Source organism: Podarcis muralis, unplaced genomic scaffold, assembly GCF_964188315.1.
Source record: "Podarcis muralis unplaced genomic scaffold, rPodMur119.hap1.1 HAP1_SCAFFOLD_190, whole genome shotgun sequence".
Lineage (NCBI taxonomy): Eukaryota > Metazoa > Chordata > Lepidosauria > Squamata > Lacertidae > Podarcis > Podarcis muralis.
This window is the reverse complement of record NW_027554810.1, coordinates 2,531-25,246: the sequence shown is the minus strand read 5'-3', so window position 1 is coordinate 25,246 and position 22,716 is coordinate 2,531. Positions and strand designations below refer to the sequence as shown.

Sequence of the window (22,716 nt, the reverse complement as noted above, 5' to 3'; positions counted from 1 at the left end):
TCTCACAAGAAGCAAACTGATACACACACTCTCCCTTTTCAAGGCGTCCTGTGAAACTTGAGAACTAATGAATGTGCAAGCTTCAAGTTCTGTAACATTTCTAATCAAATAAAGTTATATCTAGATGATTTGGGGGTGGGGTGCGCGGAATATACATTCTGAGAGATAGGGCAAACTAACCCTCTTGATGTCTTCTATGCATTTGATGATGTAGCTTCTTTTTATTGCCTCCTTCACCGCATATGCATCACTAAGGATTGTCAAATGCTCCTCCAAGGCTTGTTGAATCAAACTGCTGGGCAATGTTGGAAGATGAGCCAACTCCCAGAGAACCTCAAGAACCTACAAGGATATACACACAGAGATAAATATCAACATTCATTACTGAAGTTAGCCTCCATGTTAATTCTTAAAAGTGGAATTTATTACTCATGCCTTTCCAGTGGTTGTCTCTACACGTGCTTCCCGACCAATACGTCCTATCAAGCTTAGCAGCTTCTGTCTCACTCTATCACTCTCAGATTCCCAACTCTACAAAAGGGGAGGGGAGGGGAGGGGAGGGGAGGGGAGAGGGGAATAAATAAAGACAAAACAAAAAACAAAAAACAAATTGAGTTTCAAATAGGCCAAGCTTTGGTTATTATGATCTTTAGATCCAAACAGATTTCAATATATATATTTCAGTTTCTTGCTGTAGTTGCCTCACCTTCTGAATAAGGACAAAGAGATGATTGAGCTGGTCTGAGCTGAACTTGACAGCAGCTGCTGCAATAATGGTGTGGATGTTCTCTATTACAGTTGATGGCTGTCCTGACTTTAAAGAGGAGAGGAAAATAGCAGTAAGGAGACAGCTATGAAAAAAGGTGAACTTGAAAAAATGATCATAGATGTATATTAAACAGAAATGCTGGAATCTTAGGCATTCTCACCCTGGAGTAAACCCCGCTGAAAACATAGATGTTTCTGATTAAACATGCTTAGGTTCACACTGCGTATTATCAAGCAAGAATGAGGAAGTCTGTAGCCTCATCTTAGAGACAGCAAGAAATACCACACTGACAACTTTGTGGTTTTACGTTCAGGTTTTGGACACAACAAAGGAAGTATTTGTATTCTGTGAAAGGTTTTATACTAAGTGTAAAGGGCAGATACCGTTTGCAAGGTGTGTCATTGAGTAAACTGATTACTAATTCAGAAGTGCTTTCTGTTTCAGGCTCTGGGTATTCTGGAGGCTAATGGAACCAGTAGAAATGCAGGCATTGTGTAACTACTACTACATAATTAAATAAAGATGAATCATTCATTCATCTCTAAGAAAAGATGGTGCTTTTGAGAACCTTGGAAGGTAAAATTTCAGAAATAAATGCTCAAGCCATGTCAGAAAGGACTCACAATCCTTCAGGAAGGCTGAATTGATTTGTTTGAAATCAAAAGAAGTTGCTGACATAGGTGCTAACTACCCTCATATGAATGCAGATTAGCACAGTATTTGAAATAAACATTCTAAAGGTAATGCAAATATGAAGATGGTATGGAATACTGAGCTGCTAATTTATCAACCAAACTCTTGGTGCTACATATTGCAACAATAAATATACTTGTGAATGGGCAGTGTGCAAATGTTATTTGTTCTCATATACAACTGAAGTTAACATACAGCCAAATCTAAAGAAATGAAGTCACCTTAAAATATTGTAGCAGTATTCTTAGTTATAAGTATCCTATGTAATGTTGAGAGACTGAAAACACACTGAACCACAGAAATCATCCATTTGGAATACTGGAAATTGTGTGCTTAAAAGCAGTGGACTTTACAACTTTCTACGTCAACTCAACCTGCATCCCTGCTACGCTGTGGCAATGATTTGCAACTCCCCTTAGTCAGTCACAACCCACCCATGTCCTAGAGTACTGGAAAGGGATAGACTACAAAGACATTCTATAATGTGTGATATTCAGAGACACACAGAGCCTTAAGATCTCTTTTTTTAGAACATGTCACAGGTTTGTCAGCAGAATGACTGTGCTCAAAATAAATGAAGAAGTACGTCACATTGTTGCAACAATGCCAGAAATAAAGAGCTTTGTCACCATTTTACAGACTACTGCATATTTATAAGCTTAATGCTGTGTGGATATTCTAAAGACGCCCATATCTAGTTATAAAGTAAATTGGAGTTGTGGTCCTTGTGCTCATTACATTTCTGCACTCCAGAAATTTTCCAGCACAAATTTTCATGCAGAAATTTTCCATTAAATTTATGAATAACCATAAACTGAGGTATAGAGCAGGCCATAGTTTCTTAACATATTCAGCGCACAGAAGATTTGACATAGTTGCTTCATATAAGAGTACTAAAATTAAGCAGTGAGGAGGCAGGGTAGGGAGAGAACATGCAGCCTTCAACACTTATGTGAAATTTGAATGAACATCATTTCTGCAAAAAAGAAAAGTGACAGAAGTGCCCTTGAAGATAAATGAATTACTAGAGCTCTGTTTATCAAAGTGCAATAACTAAGTAACCAAATAATGTAATGGTGTGTGGGAGGATGGATGGACTGAATAAAATGTACAGATAATGCAAAGGTATGTGGGTGTCAAACAAATTTAGCAAAGCAATTAAAAAAACTAGCAGTTCTAAAATAAGATAAAAAGAAAATTCATACATCTCTCAATGTTTTCTCTTTCACACAGAATTTGAAGAGAGATACAACTAGAAACAAAAGAGATGAACCTAGAAGCATAATTTTTTCCAGGGCCTCAGCAAATGTGATCAGCATACTGTTTGCTTTCTTGTTCATATAGCATCAGAGTGTGGTTGTCATGCATCTTCTTGGAAACTTGCCTAAATCAGATTACTGGTCAGCAGGACATGAACAAGGTATGTCTTATGAGGTTTGGGAAAGTCACAACACAAGATAAAGATATCAGGACTTAATATGGTGATAGGAAAGTACTGAGAAGCATGCATTGAAACAACCCCTGTTCTCTGCTTGTGGCATATTTAAAGGTAAAGGTAAAGGTACCCCTGCCCGTACGGGCCAGTCGTGACTGACTCTAGGGTTGTGCACTCATTTCACTCTAGAGGCCGGGAGCCAGCGCTGTCCGCAGACACTTCCGGGTCACGTGGCCAGCGTGACGAAGCTGCTCTGGCGAGCCTGCACCAGCACAGCACACGGAAACGCTGTTTACCTTCCCGCTATAAAGCGGTACCTATTTATCTACTTGCACTTAAGGGTGCTTTCGAACTGCTAGGTGGGCAGGAGCTGGGACTGAACAACGGGAGCGCACCCCGCCGCGGGGATTCGAACCGCCGACCATGCGATCGGCAAGTCCTAGGCGCTGAGGTTTTACCCACAGCGCCACCCGCGTCCCATGTGGCATATTTATGTGATTGCAAATAAAATAAAATAAAATAAAATAAAATAAAATAAAATAAAATAAAATAAAATAAAATAAAATAAATAAAATAAAATAAAATAATGATTCATTGAGGTGTTGTTTGTATTACAAGCAACAAATTCCCCTTGGGCAAGTTGTTTAACAAGATGACCTACTGGCCTCCTTCCAATCCTAGGATTGATGCATCTATTTAGCATCCACGAACACAACTTCCTGCCATGAGTCCTAATTCTGTAGAATAACACATACTCCATCTCCATGGATATCTACCGTATGATCAGTCACACTATTATTATCTGCTAAGTTTGGATAGGTTTGGGATCTTTATACATGCACCTGAAAAAGACATTCCACAAATGCTGTCAAAAGAATTTCAAACTCTGAGACATACTGCTGCACATCCTCACCTGTATTCTCCATATTTTTGTCAGCTCATCTAATGATAACTTGCTGCCCAGGAGTTCAATAATTCCTTTTATACGATCACAATATTGTGCTTGGTCTATGTTACCTAGCGAAAGAAACAGGACAGTGAGCCTAACCAGAAGGGATGCCTTAATCAAGTCTTTGAAATGGTAATAACAAAATATATACTCCTTCAAAACAACTAAGAAGAGCTTCAGTAACATGAAGATCTGTTTTCTAACAACCCTCTCCATCTCATTCACTACACAACTAAGGCCCTTAGTATTTTTAAAAATGCCCTTTCTTACCCGATGGATTGGTGCTGGTAGCACCCAAGATACTTCTAAAAATACCAGAGAATTTGAAAGACTCACTAAAATATGAACTTTTGAATATCTACACCAAAATATTCAGATACATGAATGGTTCAGACAAAGTGCTGTGGTTTAGCATTACGAGTCTTAGCTCATATACTTTGTTCTCGTACTGCAAAAAGTACACAATTTTAGCTTCCATCTTGTATTAACCACGGTTTTTTTAATCATCCAAAGCCAAACAACACTTCATCTTAACAATGGTTAATTGAAACAAGCCAACTTTCTAAACTATGGTTTGTGTCAATCGACCACTGTTAAGATAAACCACAGTTTGCCTGGGTTTGGACAACATTCTGAATTTATTTTAATCTTGTAAGTGAAAGCTTCACATCATTTCCTTGCAGCCAACCTGGAGGAAGAGGAGTGAGGCAGGATGCAAGTACAAGGCTCACTTTCATTAATACCAAACATAGTTTAGCACTCCTTCTGACTGCAACCACAATATCAACTTTCTTTCTGTTTAAGAATTTCAGAAACGCAGCAGGATATTCAAAACTTACCTTCTAATGCAATTGAAAGAACAGAGTTTTCTACTAGCCAGTTTAATAACCGATCTGTATCTATTGCGTTCTTTACTGATTTGGATACAGTGCTGTCTTCAATAAGTTTTGTTACCTAAAAATTAACACAGTGTCATTCAGAGGATTTGTAACAACTAGATATAAAAGGTAAGGTAAAGGTACCCCTGCCCGTACAGGCCAGTCTTGCCAGACTCTAGGGTTGTGCGCTCATCTCACTCTATAGGCTGGGAGCCAGCGCTGTCCGCAGACACTTCCGGGTCACGTGGCCAGCGTGACAAGCTGCATCTGGCGAGCCAGCGCAGCACACGCAACACCGTTTACCTTCCCGCTGGTAAGCGGTCCCTATTTATCTACTTGCACCCGAAGGTGCTTTCGAACTGCTAGGTTGGCAGGCGCTGGGACCGAACGACGGGAGCGCACCCCGCAACTAGATATATCAATAGCCAAAGTGTGTAGGAAATAAAATATATAAACTTGAAAGTCAGTTGCTGTATGTATGGGTGGTTCTTGGGAGGGCTGTAAATATGTGTCTTCACTGTGAAGGTTTGCAAGGCCTGAAACACTAAATACTTGAAGATCCAGGGAATAAGCAAAACTATATTCTATTTTTCATTACTGCACTGAGCAGTGCCCAGCTCTGTAAAATCATTAATATTTCAATGGCCTCATGAAAAGTTTATTAGGCCTTTTAAATGCACACTAACACCATATATTTGCCACTTATTCCATAAGTGAACTTCAAATGGATTTATAGCCATGGATAGAATCTAAGAATCTTTTGATTCCTCCTATGCCTCTGAATTTTCTCTTTGAAAGCTTTATGATCCAAATCAGCAATGGTTATCATTAAGTTGTTACGGTTAATATGAGCTAGAGAACTAGCCTTTAACTACTGGATCGGGACCCATTCGTGGGCTGCAGCCTGATTTAAGGTGGCTCGCAAGAGGAGCACTACCACCATGCACATATATGGTAAAAGATCAATAAAATGATCGCCAAATGAGTGTTTGGGATAAAAGTGTGTCCTAGATCTGTGAAAGTTGAAAATACCCGATTGTGAATGTCAATCTAATCAGTTGAAGATTTTAGCATAGCAAACTTACTTCTTTGAGAGAGTTCATTTTTGCACTGAAGTGTGGAGATTTCAGCATACGCAACAGGATATCTAAGCGCAGGTCATCTACGACTGTTACCAAGTCAGGTTGGAATCGCATGCAAAGGAGCTTGATGGCAGACAAGAGTTCAGGGATACTGACCAGCCTCTGCAAAACATAAGAATTATGAGCGCTTTTTAGAGATCTCAGAGAAGAATTCAAGCAGCAAGGAAGATACCACCTAAGTTCAGGCAGCCTTTGAAACTGTACAGGTAGGGCTCCCATATTTCAAAAGGTGAAAATCCGGACACAAAAGTTGTTGAGCATTTTTTGGGCAAAAGTTATTAAGCTTCTTTTAGTTTTGCATTGTCTATCAAACAAGCTTTGAAAAAGCAATAGCTATACAAGATTCCAGCCTCCTAAAACAAAGAGTGCAGATTTGCAACTATTGTGGATGTAGACCAGGCACAGGCAAACTTCGCCCTCCAGATGTTTTCGGACTACAACTCCCATCATCCCTAGCTAACAGGACCAGTAGTCAGGGATGATGGGAGTTGTAGCCCAAAACATCTGGATGCCTATGCCTGATGTAGACTGCTACACGGAAGCAACCATTCTAGCAGGGCCACTCTACCAGCTCCACTAAAATACTTGCTTTATCCAGCTCTTCCTGTCCCTGAACAATTCTATTCCATGCTGTCATTATAGAAATTATTATTTATTTTTTAAATGGGTATCCTGAGTTTCTTCTTCCTTTCCAAGCCCTTCTTTCTTGTGCATCATGTGTTTTAGACTGTAAGTCTGCAGGAAGGCACTTTCCTGTATTAACTGACTGCATGTAAGTAACCCAGCTGAAGAGCTGGGTAAACATGTTCTAAATAAATCATAAATATAGAACAAATTACTTTATAAAGGAAAGTGTGTACTAAGCACACTGCAGCTGACAGCATTAATGGCTAAATCTTCTAAGGCTGATTATTTGTCAAGTGTCATTACAAGTGTCTCACCAAGCATTAGTTAAGTACACACATGCTTTTAAGCATGGGAGCAGCAGCATTAGCTAACGGAATGTCAGTTTTACACTTTCAAATTGCAGTTCAAGTTGTAGGTCATATCCAAAAAATCAGGTTTTACCTTGTCTTTCAGGTCCTTCTCTTCAACATTCTGTACATATTTAATCATATTATGAATTACTGGATCCAGCATGGGCTATAAAACAAGAAACAGGCATTCTGTATGTTAAAGAGAAAATGTATCTCCCTGCTCCAAGGGCTTTCTTGAAATGGAAAACTTTTATTCCTGCACCCTTCTGAAGATCAGGGAAGTTTCCCCAAGTGAGATTTAATGTGGTGCAGGAAACAAAAATTGCAACCACTCTCCCCTGAGTAAAAGTATATTCCACTTATGCTCAGAACTTAAGACTTATGCTAGTGTTCCATTATTTGACACAAACTAGGTACAATTAAAATAGATGTAAGCCAATTTGATGTGAGTATATGTGAAGTAAGGAAACAAACAAATTAATTATAAAGTGTTGTATCCACTGCTTGCCTGAGTGGTAAACTGCTCACTCAACCAATCTTTTCACCCCCGCCCCCCGTAGACCCCTGAACAACATCTCTGGAGGGCTTTCCTATGGGCTGTGGCATAGGCAACTCTCCCTAAAATGGGCAAAGGAAGCAAGGCTTTTCTGTCCAGTTTCAGACAACACCCCCCCCTTCCAGGTAAACAGCCCACGCTGTTCAATGAAGTCCTCCAGAAAGGCTTTTTAAGTGTCTGTAGGGAGGAGGAGAAAGATCAGTTGCACAAGCAACTTTCACATGTGACTGTTACATACTTCCCAATGTAAAAATAAATACAAGTCTATATTGGGGTGGCAAATGTTAGATTAGGACCTACTGATTGAGCTCTGGGTGGGTTAAAGTAGAACAAGGATTTCCAACTCCCAATTGTTTAACAATGGCAGCAAAATGACCCCCCCCCATTCAACTGCTGGAGGAGTAGGCTTTTATGTCGAAGGACTGCAAACTCAGTTTGGTTCTGTCACTAAATACAAATTCCAGGGTTCAGAATTATTTAATTCTAAGTATACAAATTGGATCTCACAGACCGCCCACCTCCAATCTGTCCTATAAAGGTATCTCACAGATTATCTAGAGTTATCCCAAACTGACTGTTGTTTTTAACAATAATAGCATCAATGTTAATGTGAGCATCATTTGGTGTTATTATATTATTATATTATGAGTTTCAAAACAAGTATTTTGCAAATGCATTACCTGAAAAACAAACATAAGGCATAGGGCAATGAACCACACTTGTTTCACTTATTTAAAAAAATCTCAGAGCAAGTTACTAATTGTACATAATTTTAAAGAGAAAGTGCTGTTCGTTACCTGTACTACCGAAGAATTGAGATACTCTGCACAAACCCCCAAAGGCTGAACTAAAGAAGAAACTGCCTAGAAGAAAGAGAAAGCATTTAAGAACATACACAGAACAGACCCGAGGCAAATGCCACAAGAAGGATGCCCAAACTGGTCCCTAGCATATGAGGCTAAGACAAGAGAATGGTATTTGATAAAACAGACAGATGAACATGGCTAGTATAGTTTTGCTTGATGACAGCAGCAGCAAATACAGCCTAAAGGTAATGCAATGAAGCACGCCAATTCACGCTACAGTTTTAGAAGTTGTGTTTGCTTCACCCAGCACATCTCGAGACTAAAATATTACTTTCGTTCCACAACAACAGAAAATTCGTAAGTATTGAACAAGAGCCATCTACTGTAAAAGATTCATAAAACAAAGGGAAATGACCGGGATTTTAACTTACCCCAAGTTCAATATCTTCTGAATGAAGCTTAGACTGAATTGCAGAAAATCCACCTAATTCTGCAAACTAAAAAAATATACAAACAACACCGTCAAAGACATGGACTATATAAATAAAAGTAGTGTGATAGATCTCAGAAACAGGCATGAATAGATGAACATTTCTTTCAGTTGTCCACCACAGGAAAGTGTATCAGTAAGGTATGCTGAGTCTAAGGATTTTGCTACTTCAGTGATGGAGGTAAAGGTACAACAATTCTCATAGGAGAATAGGAAAACTACTATTGCAGTTCTCTCTGTCAAAGACTCATATTTTTCTGAAGTTCACCTAGAAAACTCAGTTCAATGGCATTTCACAGGGAAATTGATGACAAATCCCTTTAAGAGGTAAAACTATTTTTCCGTATGCATCATCCATTTCTTCTTACTCTATTACAGCTCCAGATAAATGATGAAAACTCACACATGAACATTTTGCAAGAATAATGCTGCATACATGAACATGTGTGCACACACACACAAAATGAGCCTTGGAAGCCTCTCCACAGAACTCTAGCCTCATATTTGGTGCTAAAAATACTCATCCTGCTGACAAAAACACTCACCTCTCCCATTGTACAAGTGATGACCGCTCTTCATTTCCCTTCAAATACTTCCCATTCCCTTCAGTACCACTATAAATTCATCCACTGGATCTCATTTAAAAATATATGCCTATATATGATCCTCATTCTTCCAGTGCTAACATCCTTCATTGACAGAAGTCCTCTTGCTTTAAATTACAACCCATTCATTCTCTTTTGTGATCTATCTGAATATAGACATGGTGCTAACTCTTCCACTTCAGATCCTTCCTCAAATGTATCTTATTTTCCCATATGTCTTTTGACCAACACTTATTTCCAACTTAATCCCAGCTTAAATATTTGTAACTGTATTTCTTCACAGTCATTCTTGTCGTCCCCCACCCCACCCCAGGAACTGGTTTTATTTTTGTTTAGTGAAAGTCTTTATAGTGCCTTACATGTGCAGATGGTTCAGAATAAATAATGCTTTATCATTTACTTACCCTGTTCACTAAGTCCACTAGCCATCCATGTGGTTCCTAGCCAACAGAGATGTTAACAAATTAGTAGCATTTCCCCCTCAAGGATACTTTCTAAAATAATGGTGTTTTAATTGTGTGTTTCATTTAGAGCTCTAGATTACTTCATGCATGACCGGTCACTGCAAATACAACACAGGCACTGCCTGCCAACAACTGTTCAGATAAGGCACATAACATTTCTGGATGAGATTGTTAGCACTATCCACTTCCCAAACATTGCCTAACCTATTATAATGTATTATGGTCTATGAGTCTATGATTCTATGGCAAGATTAGGATATGGAGTTGGTGACACAGAATCAGTTATATTTATAACCCATAATGGAGTAGAAGGGGTTGTTGTTGTTTTTTTAAAAAAGGAATGAAATTAGAAGCAATATTTTGGCACCATTATAAGCTCAATGCTGCAAAAGTGTCTAAAAAGTCTCATGACCGAATTTTTATTTATCCATTTTATCACTTCCTTATATCACTTCCTTAGCCACTATTCAGATCTAAAAGGACTGGAAATTATCACACCCATACGACAGTCTAAACCACAGCTACAGTGTGGTCACCACTAAGACCTAGAAGAGAGCACTGTGGTTGGAGTGGTAATTAAACCCTTATTATAGTCAAAGTAGCAGAAATAATAGCACACGAAAGGCTACTGTCAATGAGACAGATTGATAAATTGTTAGATATGGGAAAGGGGGTGGGGAGGAAATGGCAATGTTTATTTCAAGTGACACACATACTGCACTAAAACACAACTTAAATTCTGTCTGACTTCTAGTAAGAGACCTGAAGTGTACACATTTACCTTCTGGAAAGTAGATATGGGTGAGACAGCATACATATTGCCCTCTCCAAATACTTCTGCCCAGTTCCTTTGGCATACTTTCATTCGGTTCTTGAAATGGTACTCATTATCAGGATTAAGAGCCTACAGTGAAAGGTGTGACAAGAAAGCAGACATATAGGATTAGCAATTTTCCAATGTAAAACACATTTGGATCAAGTGGCTTTTCATCAGGTTTTCCTTGCTAGGAAAGAGAAGTGTTTGAACATCAAAAAGTACATACACTTTTGCAGAAGCAGGACCAGAACTTCAGAGTGAAGAAATAGAAGACATGGTTTTAGTACAGTGGTACCTCGCAAGACGAATGCCTTGCAAGACAAAAAACTCGCTAGACGAAAGGGTTTTTTGAGCTGCTTCGCAAGACGATTTTCCTTATGGGCTTGCTTCGCAAGACGGAAACGTCTTGCAAGTTTGTTTCCTTTTTCTTAACACCGTTAATACAGTTGTGACTTGACTTCAAGGAGCAACTCATAGAACGCGGTGTGGTAGCCTTTTTTGGGGTTTTTAAAGACATTGGTGATTTTTGAAGCTTTTCCAAAACTTTCCCGACACCGTGCTTCGCAAGACGAAAAATATCGCAAGATGACAAAACTCGCGGAACGAATTAATTTCGTCTTGCGAGGCACCACTGTATCTCAAAACCAATTTTCTTTGACAAAACACTGGGTGGCTATTGGAGCCTAGACTGGCGAAATGCATTGCTTCGGATTATGTTTATGTAGATATTAACATGGATGCTTAACTTTGGCTTTTAAAATGAAAAGTGAAATATTGTGAGTGAAACCTCAAAAACCAGCCCTATACCAGGTTAGACTGTTTGCTCAACTGCTCTAGTATGGTCTATTCTGACAAGGACCAGACAGAGGGAGATCTTTCCCATTGCCTACCACCTGATCATTCTAACTGAAGATGCCAGAAATTGAACCTGGGATCTTCAGATTGCAGACTATGTGCTCTCCCACTGAGATATGGTCACTCCCTCTTCACATTTCTTAAAAACAGTAAATTGACAAGTTTAAAGTCATTGCAGACAGTAGAATACCAAGTGTCAAAGCAAAGTACGAACATACATCTTGCTAAGTAATTAATTACATTCTCTATAGTTTAGAACCTAAGTGGTTTGAATTTCCAAATATACAGGAAAGCCAAGGCTTGGAGCAGTTCTTGGAAAATGACACAACAGCCATAACTGTGGTTTGTCAGTTCAGACATGGCAAACCAGAATAGTACAAGCCATGGTTTAAAAAACCACTTCAAACCAGGTTTCTTATTCTGATTCAACGGGTGATGTCTTGTCAATTCAGTATGTCTTGTTAATTCAATATGCCTTGTCAATTCAAACATCACATTAAGTCATAGCTAAAAGCTTCCTTAATCATGATTTGGCGGAATGTATTCAATATGCAAATATAACCAAGAAATGTCTTTTCTAGTGTTTACATTTTAATAAGCCATGCGTTTAGGATGAACAGATATTCAGTTGTAAGATTTTCATGCTGAATAGCCTTGAGATCAAGTAACTGCAATACCATTGTGAGTACAGCGAGAAGACCAACAGGGATAGGATCTTGCTTTATCCTCTCTGCAGCCAGATCTACTAGTAGCATCAACATGTTGTAGATTCCCTCATGGATTTCGGTACCCCATTTATGAACAGCGCTCGATGTCAACAGCTGCAAAGGAGCACAGTATGTGTTAAAATGCTGACATGGATCTACAAGGGGAAAAAGAGTACCTTTTTGCTAGCCTTGAAATGCTTTTGGAGCTATCTATTTAGCAACAAACAACTTCTGAAGGCAGATTTTAAACCTGGAAAGAACAGCCGGCATCTACCTTAGCTCCCCATCCCAGTTTTAAGAAGATTCCATTTTTAGGCATAGAATATTTAGAGAACACAATATCTTCAATACATTCCAAGACCAGAGGCGGCTAGGAGAACATCTTCACTTGGCATAACCTCACTAATCAACTTTTAAAAACCCCAAACAAACTCCTGTCCTTATTCCTACAAACTTTTCTCAATAGCCCCATTCTCCTGTCCCCATTTGCTGTCCCAATAAAAAGTGACCTATTTTGTAGAACACCACAAAATTGCTGCAACATGCAAAAGAAAAATCAAATGCAGCTCTTAACTCTGCAAATTTGAAGTGGAATAGCACAATAGTATTTGTCAACCATGTCCATTATTGTAACTTGCCCTCTTCCTCCTTACTTGCTACAGTATCAGAATGTAGCAAGCTGCCACTTTATGAGTTATATACCGCCTACTCTCCTATCTACAGTACTAGATAGAATCCACTGTAATGTTCTCTTACACCTACCTTTTTAAATGCTTCAGGCATACATCTGTCCATAAACCTCCTGCAGTTTTCATCAGAATCCGAAAGCCCTTATTTAGGGGAAAAAGGAGGAGTTAGGATCCTGCAAAGTTTTGCAAGCTACGGACTGAAGCTCACAGGGCTACCCAAACAAGATTTTTGTTGGTTCACACAAACACCACTACTGCATACCAATTCTTTTAATAATGAAGAAACTCAAAGAAGTTATAGTTTTAATAAGGAGAAATGAATGAAATAAAACAGTGCAGATTTCTAAAAGTCAACACAGAAACAACAATTCTTTCTAAAGCTCCATATTTTTGTGCTTAAAAGGAAGGGGCAAGGTATTGCTCACAAAGGCCAGGATCCAGAATACTATGAACAAAGGAGACTTTAGATATTTTCTTATTCAACTGAGGGACTTTCAAAAGTAGTTTATGATATGGCACTGGAGTCAGAAATGCTATGAGGGTAGTTCACATGAGACAGAACAGCTCTATGGATCCCAGGCAGAGTTTGCTGGCTGGAACAGTAGAACATTACAGCAAAGGTAATAAAAGGTAAGCATTGCTCTGTTTTCTCTGTGGATGCAGATGCTTCCAGCTGGAGTGCATGCAGTTATCAGTGACATAAATGCTCTTCACTTCATCTGAAGCATCAAGATGAAAAACGAGGAAGGGGGAGAGATCATACTCAAGAGCAGAAGACTCAATCCCCAACCTAGGAACTATTTTGTTTCTTTAATGGTGTTTACTGTCAAACCCTTGGGAAAGGATACAGACATTTCTGAGCACATCAGATGTGCCACACACCATCTGCGGCAGAAGTAAGCAGGCAATGCTTCGCACTGAACAGCTGCAATTTAGCTATAATTTCATGATGATACTGATTATGCACAGACAACTTAAATAGTTCCCTGAAGCATAGGTCTTGCAGCATCACTTATCATCCTGAGTAAGCATCATTGCACAAAGTACATGCTGTAAACCTGAAGGGTGCAAATGCTTATATTTACAGGGCCGCACTAGACCGAGGTACACATCTGCACCGTAAACAAAAGATTACACATTCAACCAGCATCTATAAGAACTTCCTTTCAAATGGAGGCCCAATGCATATCCTGTGACTTGGTGATTTTCCACAGCATGTAAAATCAGAAGAGCCAATATGTGCAGGCATGCATAGAATGTATTTATTTATAAAGCTTCGGCTGTAATGCCAGTGTCCTCAATGTGGTTTTTGTGTGCAATCGCACCTGTGAAAGCCTCTCTCAACGTCAGTGAAAGCCTCTGCACTCCCCATACCCCATACCATGCTATGACTTCACTCCCTGCCCCTTCAGAAGTAAGAAGAGAGTGGTTTCTGCTTGGAAAAGAAAGCTGAGAGAGGAAGTGGGAGGAGTGCCATTCTCACTTCCTCTTCAAACTCTTTTGTTTTCTAGCCTGAAATCACTATCCAAGGAGAACACAGAGTGACCAGGAGAAAAAGTGTTTTGTAAAAAAGAAGTAAGAGGGGGCTAAGAAAAGAGGGACCTAGTGAGGGAGAGAAGGGAAGGAACAGAACACTGTGTGTAGGTTTTGTCCTTCTCTCGGGGGTGGGGGGTGGGGGGGCGGTTCTGCATTTTTATTTTTAAATTCTTGTTTCAACTTCTTTCCTCTCTGAAGCAGTCTGTATTTGTCATTCTCCCCTTCCCAACCTTTTCCTCTCTGGTCATCTACTTTTTTGTTTGTTTGTTTCCCATACTTTCCTGGCCACCGGTGTCTGCATTTGACTGTTTGTTTCCCCCTGTTCTCCAGGGTTTGTGAGCCTTGACTTATTTTTTCTTCCTCCAGGCCTGCCTACCTCCTTCCCAGGAGACATACAATGTAAGTAAGTCGCAGGGTGGGGTTGGGGGGGAGAGACGTACTTCCCAAAATTTGTGACTAGGTATGACACTGGCAGCAGTCATGTTATGACCTGCAGCCTTCTCTGCCCTGCCCGCTCCACAGCAGCAATTTTGTGGTGTTATTCACAACACCTTTTGAAAATGCCAAATATGCCCATGGGCCCAGGAAAGCTAGGGGCCCTGCTGTAATTCAACGCAGACAGCTGATTACTCCCATATCTGTAAGACAGTAATTCTTAACCTGTCCACTTGCACCCTCCTCAATGTATTCCTCTTTCTGAGACCCCATTTCAGATGAAATTTTTTTTATCCCAACAATTTGCATTTGCTCTGATTTAATAATAAAGGAAAGTGCCTCTGAGTACATGAACAGTTAATTTCCCTTATCCCTTAACTAAGGCACATTTCATTAAGAATGTATGTGATCAGTGGGAGGGGGGAAATCTAGGGCACACAACTCCAGTCCTATATAGGTCTGAACCTCAGCAGGGCCCCACTGCTCTTGGCACACTCTGTAAGGCTGGATAACATGCATTCCTCTTCATACAAGGTTCACTTTATTCTCTCCCTCTTCACTTTCACTTCTACAAAGAAGGCTCAACACCTTTACTCTCCTGTGATGCAATAAAAGGAATCTGAGTGAGCCTTCCACTCACCCTTAAGTGCTTGCAGGCAGTCTCCAAACATGTTCAGTTTAGTGTGGGGAGATAGCTTATACAATCATTGGCTCATTCTATACAGCTGTATCACCCCCAACTGTGCACCACACACACAAAAAGCCAAAAAGCCACGTTATCCTCTGTCAACAATAAAACAAGTTTTCTCAGCTTTCGTTGCCTGTTTCTGACCATATGCACCAACACTCTAAGCTCAGTAACGTCTACATTGTCTGGCAGTGGTTCTACAGGGTTACAGGAGTCTTTCCTCAGCCTACCTGAAAGGTGCCAGATATTGATTTTGGGGTCTTTTGCATGCAAAGCACATACTCTACCAATAACTTTTGGTCCTTCCCTTATGTAAAGATGCCATGCTACTTCCTCACCCCCCCCCTAACTTTCAGCATCATCAAAAGCTCAGGGGTGAAATCCAAATAAGCAGTTCTGTTGACACAAAAGATTTCCTCTTTTCAAGGGAACTTGTCTCCACATGCTATCTCCCCAAATCTGCTCCAGAGGGTTCAGGCTATCCCCAGAACACATTTAAGGGGCACACAGGCAGAAAAGCTCTGTTGCACAATCTAATTTGTTGCATACCACCCCAGAAGTGTAGTCAATTAGACCCTCCACACCAGCTAAGCAAAGTGATTCCCAAGACTTCATTGGAGACCTAAGTTACGAGGCAGGGGCTCTACGAGTTTGGAAGCTCCAATAAAATAAAGACCCCAGTAAGGATTTAGATTCCTGAAATGAGGAAAAAGAAGGTGTGCACGCATATACAGATCTAAGCCACAGTTATCAGTGATGCCACTGGAACCATTTTTGTGCCTCCCTTTGCAAATACCTTTCCAAGTTCCCTTTCTATGTGCCAAGCAGAAATAACTAGGAAATAATTGCTGGGCACGGTTCCCTTCAAGAAGTGGTTTAGGGACACAAGTGGCGTTGTGGTCTAAACCACTGAGCCTAGGGGTTGCTGATCAGAAGGTCAGCGGTTCAAATCCCTGCGGCGGGGTGAGCTCCCATTGCTCAGTTCCTGCTCCTGCCCAGAGTCGTTCATGACTGGACTTAACTGTCAAGGGTCCTTTACCTTTTTTAATTGCTGGGTATTCCACAGTTTGAGAAATTGGTTTTCGGAAGACTTTGTGATTTTTTCATAATGAGAAAAGACCAATCTCTTTCCACACCCCCACCGCAACTTAACTAACACCAAATAATCACCTTTAGCATTACATGTATACATTCTTCCAAGTGTGCAAAAGTTCCACTGAAATGTTGCAGACTAGTGTTTCCGCCATGTAATTATACTGCAATTATACTACAAGCATTTCCATATAAAAAAGCATTACTACTAGCCTTTTTAAATTAGCAGCTCATTTGTTCTTGCTGCAACAAAACAACACAGTTAATTTTCTATAATTGCCTGAAGAGCCCTGCTCTTGGCAATATCTTTAAGCAGGTTTAGAAAATAAAATTTCATTTTCACCCCAATATTTGAGCATACCAGCCTATTCAACAGTTTGTTAACCACCAAACAAAATAATATTTAAGAAGGGATATATCTGTGCCTGTCTTCACATGTTCTAAAGATCCCCTATAATTCAAAAGTGATTCTGAAACATTCTATTAAACGGTGAAAGCATCAACTTAAAAATGCACAGCACTCTACTGAAGCCAAGAGATTCATACTACTTCCAACAAGAACAGATTTTGTTAATTAAACACCTGTTAGCAACATGCAACGTGGAAAAAGGTGAAGCCAAAAGCTATTTGAGTAGACAAGTTTTTACTGTCAAGTCATCATTATTAACATAAAAGTCAACATTTCTATGATGCTACTTTTAAAAAAAAGGTTGCAACTTACCCAGCCTTGCAAGATAAGTGGATGCAATTAAACACTTGCCAAGAGACTCTTCCCGCTTATATGGAATGGACCAATGATCTGTTAATACTCTGCTCTCCAGTTCATAAAGATTTGTTGTAGGAAACTCGATACCTTCTCCAGAGCAGTTCCCATTTTCGTCATTTTTCTGTTGAAAAGAAGCCACAGTTAGCTGTGTGAAGAAGCCACAGTTAGTTGTTCTAGTTCCTGGCTGTTATAAAAAGGGATTGTAGCAGACCCATACCAGAAAACCTGACATTCCAACTACAAAGCAACTCCTGTGCAACAGAAAGTCTACTTCTTAACTCAGAAAACAAAGCCTATTTGCTGTCCTCTTTTCCCACCATTTCTGCACCCAGCAGAAAAATAAGGAATTGCCAGAAAAAGTAGGGAGGATTAATGCAGAATCTAGCACTGTGACATATATATATGCACAGTGGTGAGACAGATGTACTACCATCATTGACTTAAAAGTTTTCCTAGATTACTGTATCAAAAGTCTGGAAAGGATTGAAGGACATTATTCCAATCATTTTCAAGCCAAAAAGAAATCACCTAATTATTTAAAAGATATAGAATACAACTTCTGATAATCACATAATTGATCCAACATGCTAACAATGAAGTATTAATTGCCCATCCACAGATCTGATCATACCAGACCCACAAGCCAGCCACTCTAGCAAGGTTCTGCTGCCCCACTATGCAACAAAAATGCAGCTTCTTCTAATCATATAAGAGCGCAAGTCAATCTATGCCGACATTCTGTCCCTACAGTGACCCATCAGATACCTATGGAAACCCCCAAGCAGAACATGAGCACAAGAGCATTTTCCGGTTTATGACCCAAAGCAACTGGTATTCAGAGGCATACTGCCAATCATACAGGAGACAATAACTATACAGTGATTATAATGAGCAACTACTAATAGTTTTACCTTGGTACCAACCTCTGCTTTATGGCAGGAGATGTAGAATATACAGCTACCATAGTTCTGCATTACAGTGGATGTGTACACTGACTGTGCCTCTCTTTTTTGCCTTTACTGGACTACTCACCTGTCCAAGATCATAATGCATACAAGAAGTGAGTGCACCACTTCTGAGGTAAGAAAGAAAAGCATGAAAAAGACCATCACCATGCTGAAGAGCAGCTAGACCTACAACTTTGTGAAGAGCTCTTTCTACACTGAAAGGCTTACAGCTATCACATCTGCATCTACATAGGGATATGACAATCATATCAAACAAATCAATATTGATCTATTTGGCCTTGGACTTATCTTCTCCTTTATATCTAAATAACCAAATCATCACTACTGCAGTGAATAAGGAAACAGAGTACACCATAATCTAAAAACAAAGTTTGGTTTAGAATCTTTACAGGCACCTATTTTTTCTTTAGGTTACCGTAGGAGTGCCTTATCTAGTTTATAAACCATTCTACTATAGTTCCAGTTACAGATAGGTAGCCGTGTTGGTCTGCCATAGTCAAAACAAAAAAAATTCCTTCCAGTAGCACCTTAAAGACCAACTAAGTTAGTTCTTGGTATGAGCTTTCGTTGGTCTTTAACATTCTACTATAGCTACTCTCTAATTGTTTTTCACATTTTCAGCAAAAGATTCTGAAATCCATAGGTACAGATCTACAAGGCTAAGGTGGATTCCCATAAGGGGAAATAAAAGCAAACAAAGAGCAAGATGGTATCTGACCCACCCCAACTAATGTAGCCCATGTGGACAGCACATTTATTCAACTTATTTATAGTAAAGCAAATAAGGTCATTTATGCCACTTTCTCATCAGTTTCATTTCCTATGGAGCCATTTCTACAAACAGAAAGCACATAACCCACATTTCATTTTATAAATCCCTGCTCTCTCCCCATTCCCCAAACACCACTTAAATTTACCTACTTCCATCTAGCAGGCCTAACAATTCAAATCATTTGTTACAATTAATGAAGAGAGGCTTTAACTTTTTTCAAAACAAAAAAATTCCTTCCAGTAGCACCTTAAAGACCAACTAAGTTAGTTCTTGGTATGAGCTTTCGTGTGCATGCACACTTCTTCAGATACACTGCTAGTGTATCTGAAGAAGTGTGCATGCACACGAAAGCTCATACCAAGAACTAACTTAGTTGGTCTTTAAGGTGCTACTGGAAGGAATTTTTTTGTTTTGACTATGGCAGACCAACACGGCTACCTATCTGTAACTTTAACTTTTTTATTATTGTTGCGAACAAATAGTTTGAACACCCTAGGTCTAAAGGCATTCAATGCTGCTCAAAGCAGTGGAGCCTATGAAATCCTTCACCATGTACAAGATTGGGTAGTAAGCGCTGACCATTGTTCAGCTTGAGATTTAACCTTTTTTAAAAGTGCCAACAGGATGCAAATTGATGCCAAGCATGGATCTAACAATAAAACTCTCATGGACACACATAGCTACCACAAAAAGACCAAAACCATGACTCACTGCACACTGGCTAGTCAGTGAGCAGGCTATTTTCGATCATTGTATGTACTTGGACAAGGTTCAAAACTTGTGAACTAGTAGTCACAGGTTGTTTTTCCAGTACCACTCCACTGTCTCATTTATTGCTTTCATTTCCTGGTCTAACAAGCACGCTCTCTGTATTAAAAACAACTGCACATTCATAAAATAATGCTTCCTATCTGAGAATGAACATTAAGTGCTGTGGAACAGGAAACTATTATCTAGGAAAGCAACAACAAACTGAAAGCACCGACATTAAATACTATCTTTTCAATGGATTGGAATATAGAAAACAACATTGTGGTTATAGAACAGCATTTGAGAATGGTGAGCATTGCAGTAAGAATGTAAGAAGAGTCCTGTTGCATTTTCTCACAGTGGTCAGCTAGAGGTCTATGGGAAATTCAGGAGCAGTTCATAAGTGGCCATCACTAGTTTAAGTGTGCTACATAAAAAATACCGTATTTTTTGCTCTATAAGACTCACTTTTTCCCTCCTAAAAAGTAAGGGGAAATGTGTGTGCGTCTTATGGAGCAAATGCAGGCTGTGCAGCTATCACAGAAGCCAGAACAGCAAGAGGGATTGCTGCTTTCACTGTGCAGCGATCCCTCTTGCTGTTCTGGCTTCTGAGATTCAGAATATTTTTTTTCTTGTTTTCCTCCTCCAAAAACTAGGTGCGTCTTGTGGTCTGGTGCGTCTTATAGAGCGAAAAATACGGTACTTCCCTTTGTCCGTCTTGAATTTTCTGTTACCCAGCTTCATTGGACAGCCATGGGCTCTGATATTCTGAGAAAAACCCTGCAGCATGAATGCATCTCTATCATGTTCCCCTTCTTCACATTTTTTTCTAAGCAAATGTTGGAACCTTCCCTCACACCCCTCCTCTCATTGAACCCTTTTCAGCATTACAATATCCACACACAGGGTCAAATTTTCATTGTGCTATCCGTCAAAACCTCAAAATTGTGTTTCTGACCAGTCACCATTTAGGATTCCCCGCCCCAAAGTGCATCACATGAAAATAGCCCTTTTATTCAAGATAAGAGCTAGAAAAGCAAGGAAAACTCTTAGATATCTTTATCTTGTGATACCACATGCTACATAATCTCTCAACATTTATACTCTCAGAACATGCACTTGCAAATACACAATTATGCATCCTAAGTATGGTGGTTCAACTGATTCCCATAGAGATCAAGTGATGCTTGCTCATATTGATCAAGTTTTCATCTGGGTTTCCGTGAGAGCATCTGGGTTCGTGGTATGGCAATGCCTCTATCAATTAACCTAAAACACAGGGGGATCTTTGACTATGAAGGGAAATTCTATAAAAATGACACCCCCTGAACCCCTCCTAGACTATAGAGGTCCTACACTATATAGAGAGAGGGGGAGTGATGTTCTTGAACCATAATGCCATCCATAGGTTCATATATTCTGATGTTTTTGTAGACACTTTAGGAAATTCCCTAGCAGTTGTCTGCCCCTTGGCCTAGCTCAATGACGTGCACAGGAGAAGAGGCAAAATAAAGACAATCATTTCAACTGAGTAAAGGCTAGAAATTTCATTTCATGAAATGATGCTATTATTGGGCTAAGTGATGCAATACATATACTGTGGGTTATGGAATACATGTAGGGAGGAATGCTTTTTTTAGTGTGGTGATAGTGGCATCCTGATGATAACAAAGAGAACACTTAATATTTGCAAAGGGATATTCCCTTCAAGAGGAAAAAAGACTGCACAAGCTCAGAAGTGCTCAATCTTGGACTTACCCTAACACAGTTTCAACACAGATTCCAATCCCTTCATATATCCCCATTTATGTCCCGAGCTCCATCTACTTAACTAGGCTAAAACAAGATACAGCCAATCTTTGACAGAGCCACTACCCACGACCTCCGGCACAGTGCATAAACCTCTGAGGTTTTGCAGAAGAGCCTCCTGAGGTTAGACTGTAGAGCAAGTAGGAGAAGTACAGGGTCAGAGGTTGCTGCTCAGAGCAGAGCAGCAGTCTCCACACTATCCATCATGGCAATGAGAGCCAGAAACAACATCAGATATGTTATTCAGTCAACACTGAGCTACTGTGAGGCTGTGCACGGCATCACCACATTATTTGCAAAACTAGCATACCAAACAATGCTACACATGACAGCAAAATCACAGAGCACTAAACTACACATCATTTATTTATCTGAATCATTTATGAGTCACCTTTCAAGGTGTGCCCTCCCAAGGTGTGTTTTTTTTAGCACAATAAAACTACATAATTACTGAAAAAATAGCACAAAAACCCAGCAACAGGATCACAAAAAGCCAGACAGAACAAAATAAAGTTTTTTACTCAAGTGGAGGGTTCAAACACATTTTGGGGGAAAGACTTTCAGAGATGTGGTGTCCCATCTCATCCCCAAAAACCCTGTCCCTGGTATCTGCAAACTTGATTGTTCTTTATGGTAGGCCAGACAACACAGTCCCCAAGGATTATCTTGCACCTAGTGTTCACTCATAAGAGCATGGGCAGTCCTTCAAATAACCTATTCCAAAACCATTAAAGGCCTTAAATGTTAAACTTAGCAGCAGTTTGAATTGAGCTTAGAAGAAACAGGCAACGAAAGTAACTGAAGCAGAATGGGTGTTATATGCAGACTTCTTTGCTCTCCAAGCAACCTGGCGGCTGGATTCTGTACCAATTGAAACTTCTGAGCTGCCTTCAAATGTAGCTCTACATAAAAAGCATTACAGCAGCCTAGCCTGGAAGTAGCCAGTGTGTGGACGACTACAGCAACTGCAAAATAACATCTCACTATCCTAGAAGAAAATCATGTAAGTAAGTAACCTAGTCAGCAAAGTGGCAAGCATGTACATGCAAGTGATACAGTGGTACCTCG

At 39.8% G+C, this 22,716-nt stretch overlaps 1 protein-coding gene across 1 annotated transcript; it reads right to left on the bottom strand.

Annotated features, from left to right (window-relative positions):
- Positions 1-105: 105 nt before the first annotated feature.
- Positions 106-21,644, bottom strand: LOC144326586 (ubiquitin carboxyl-terminal hydrolase 24-like). The gene is made up of 16 exons (XM_077923064.1): positions 21,598-21,644; positions 18,382-18,541; positions 17,305-17,533; positions 12,906-12,973; positions 12,114-12,257; positions 10,546-10,668; positions 9,705-9,740; positions 8,637-8,702; positions 8,197-8,262; positions 6,935-7,009; positions 5,810-5,968; positions 4,686-4,800; positions 3,811-3,914; positions 707-814; positions 436-531; positions 106-342 (listed from the first exon to the last, which is right to left on the bottom strand). The coding sequence occupies exons 1-16, from the start codon at positions 21,642-21,644 to the stop codon at positions 121-123; spliced, it is 1,818 nt and encodes a 605-aa protein (XP_077779190.1). The 3' UTR covers positions 106-120.
- Positions 21,645-22,716: the final 1,072 nt, after the last annotated feature.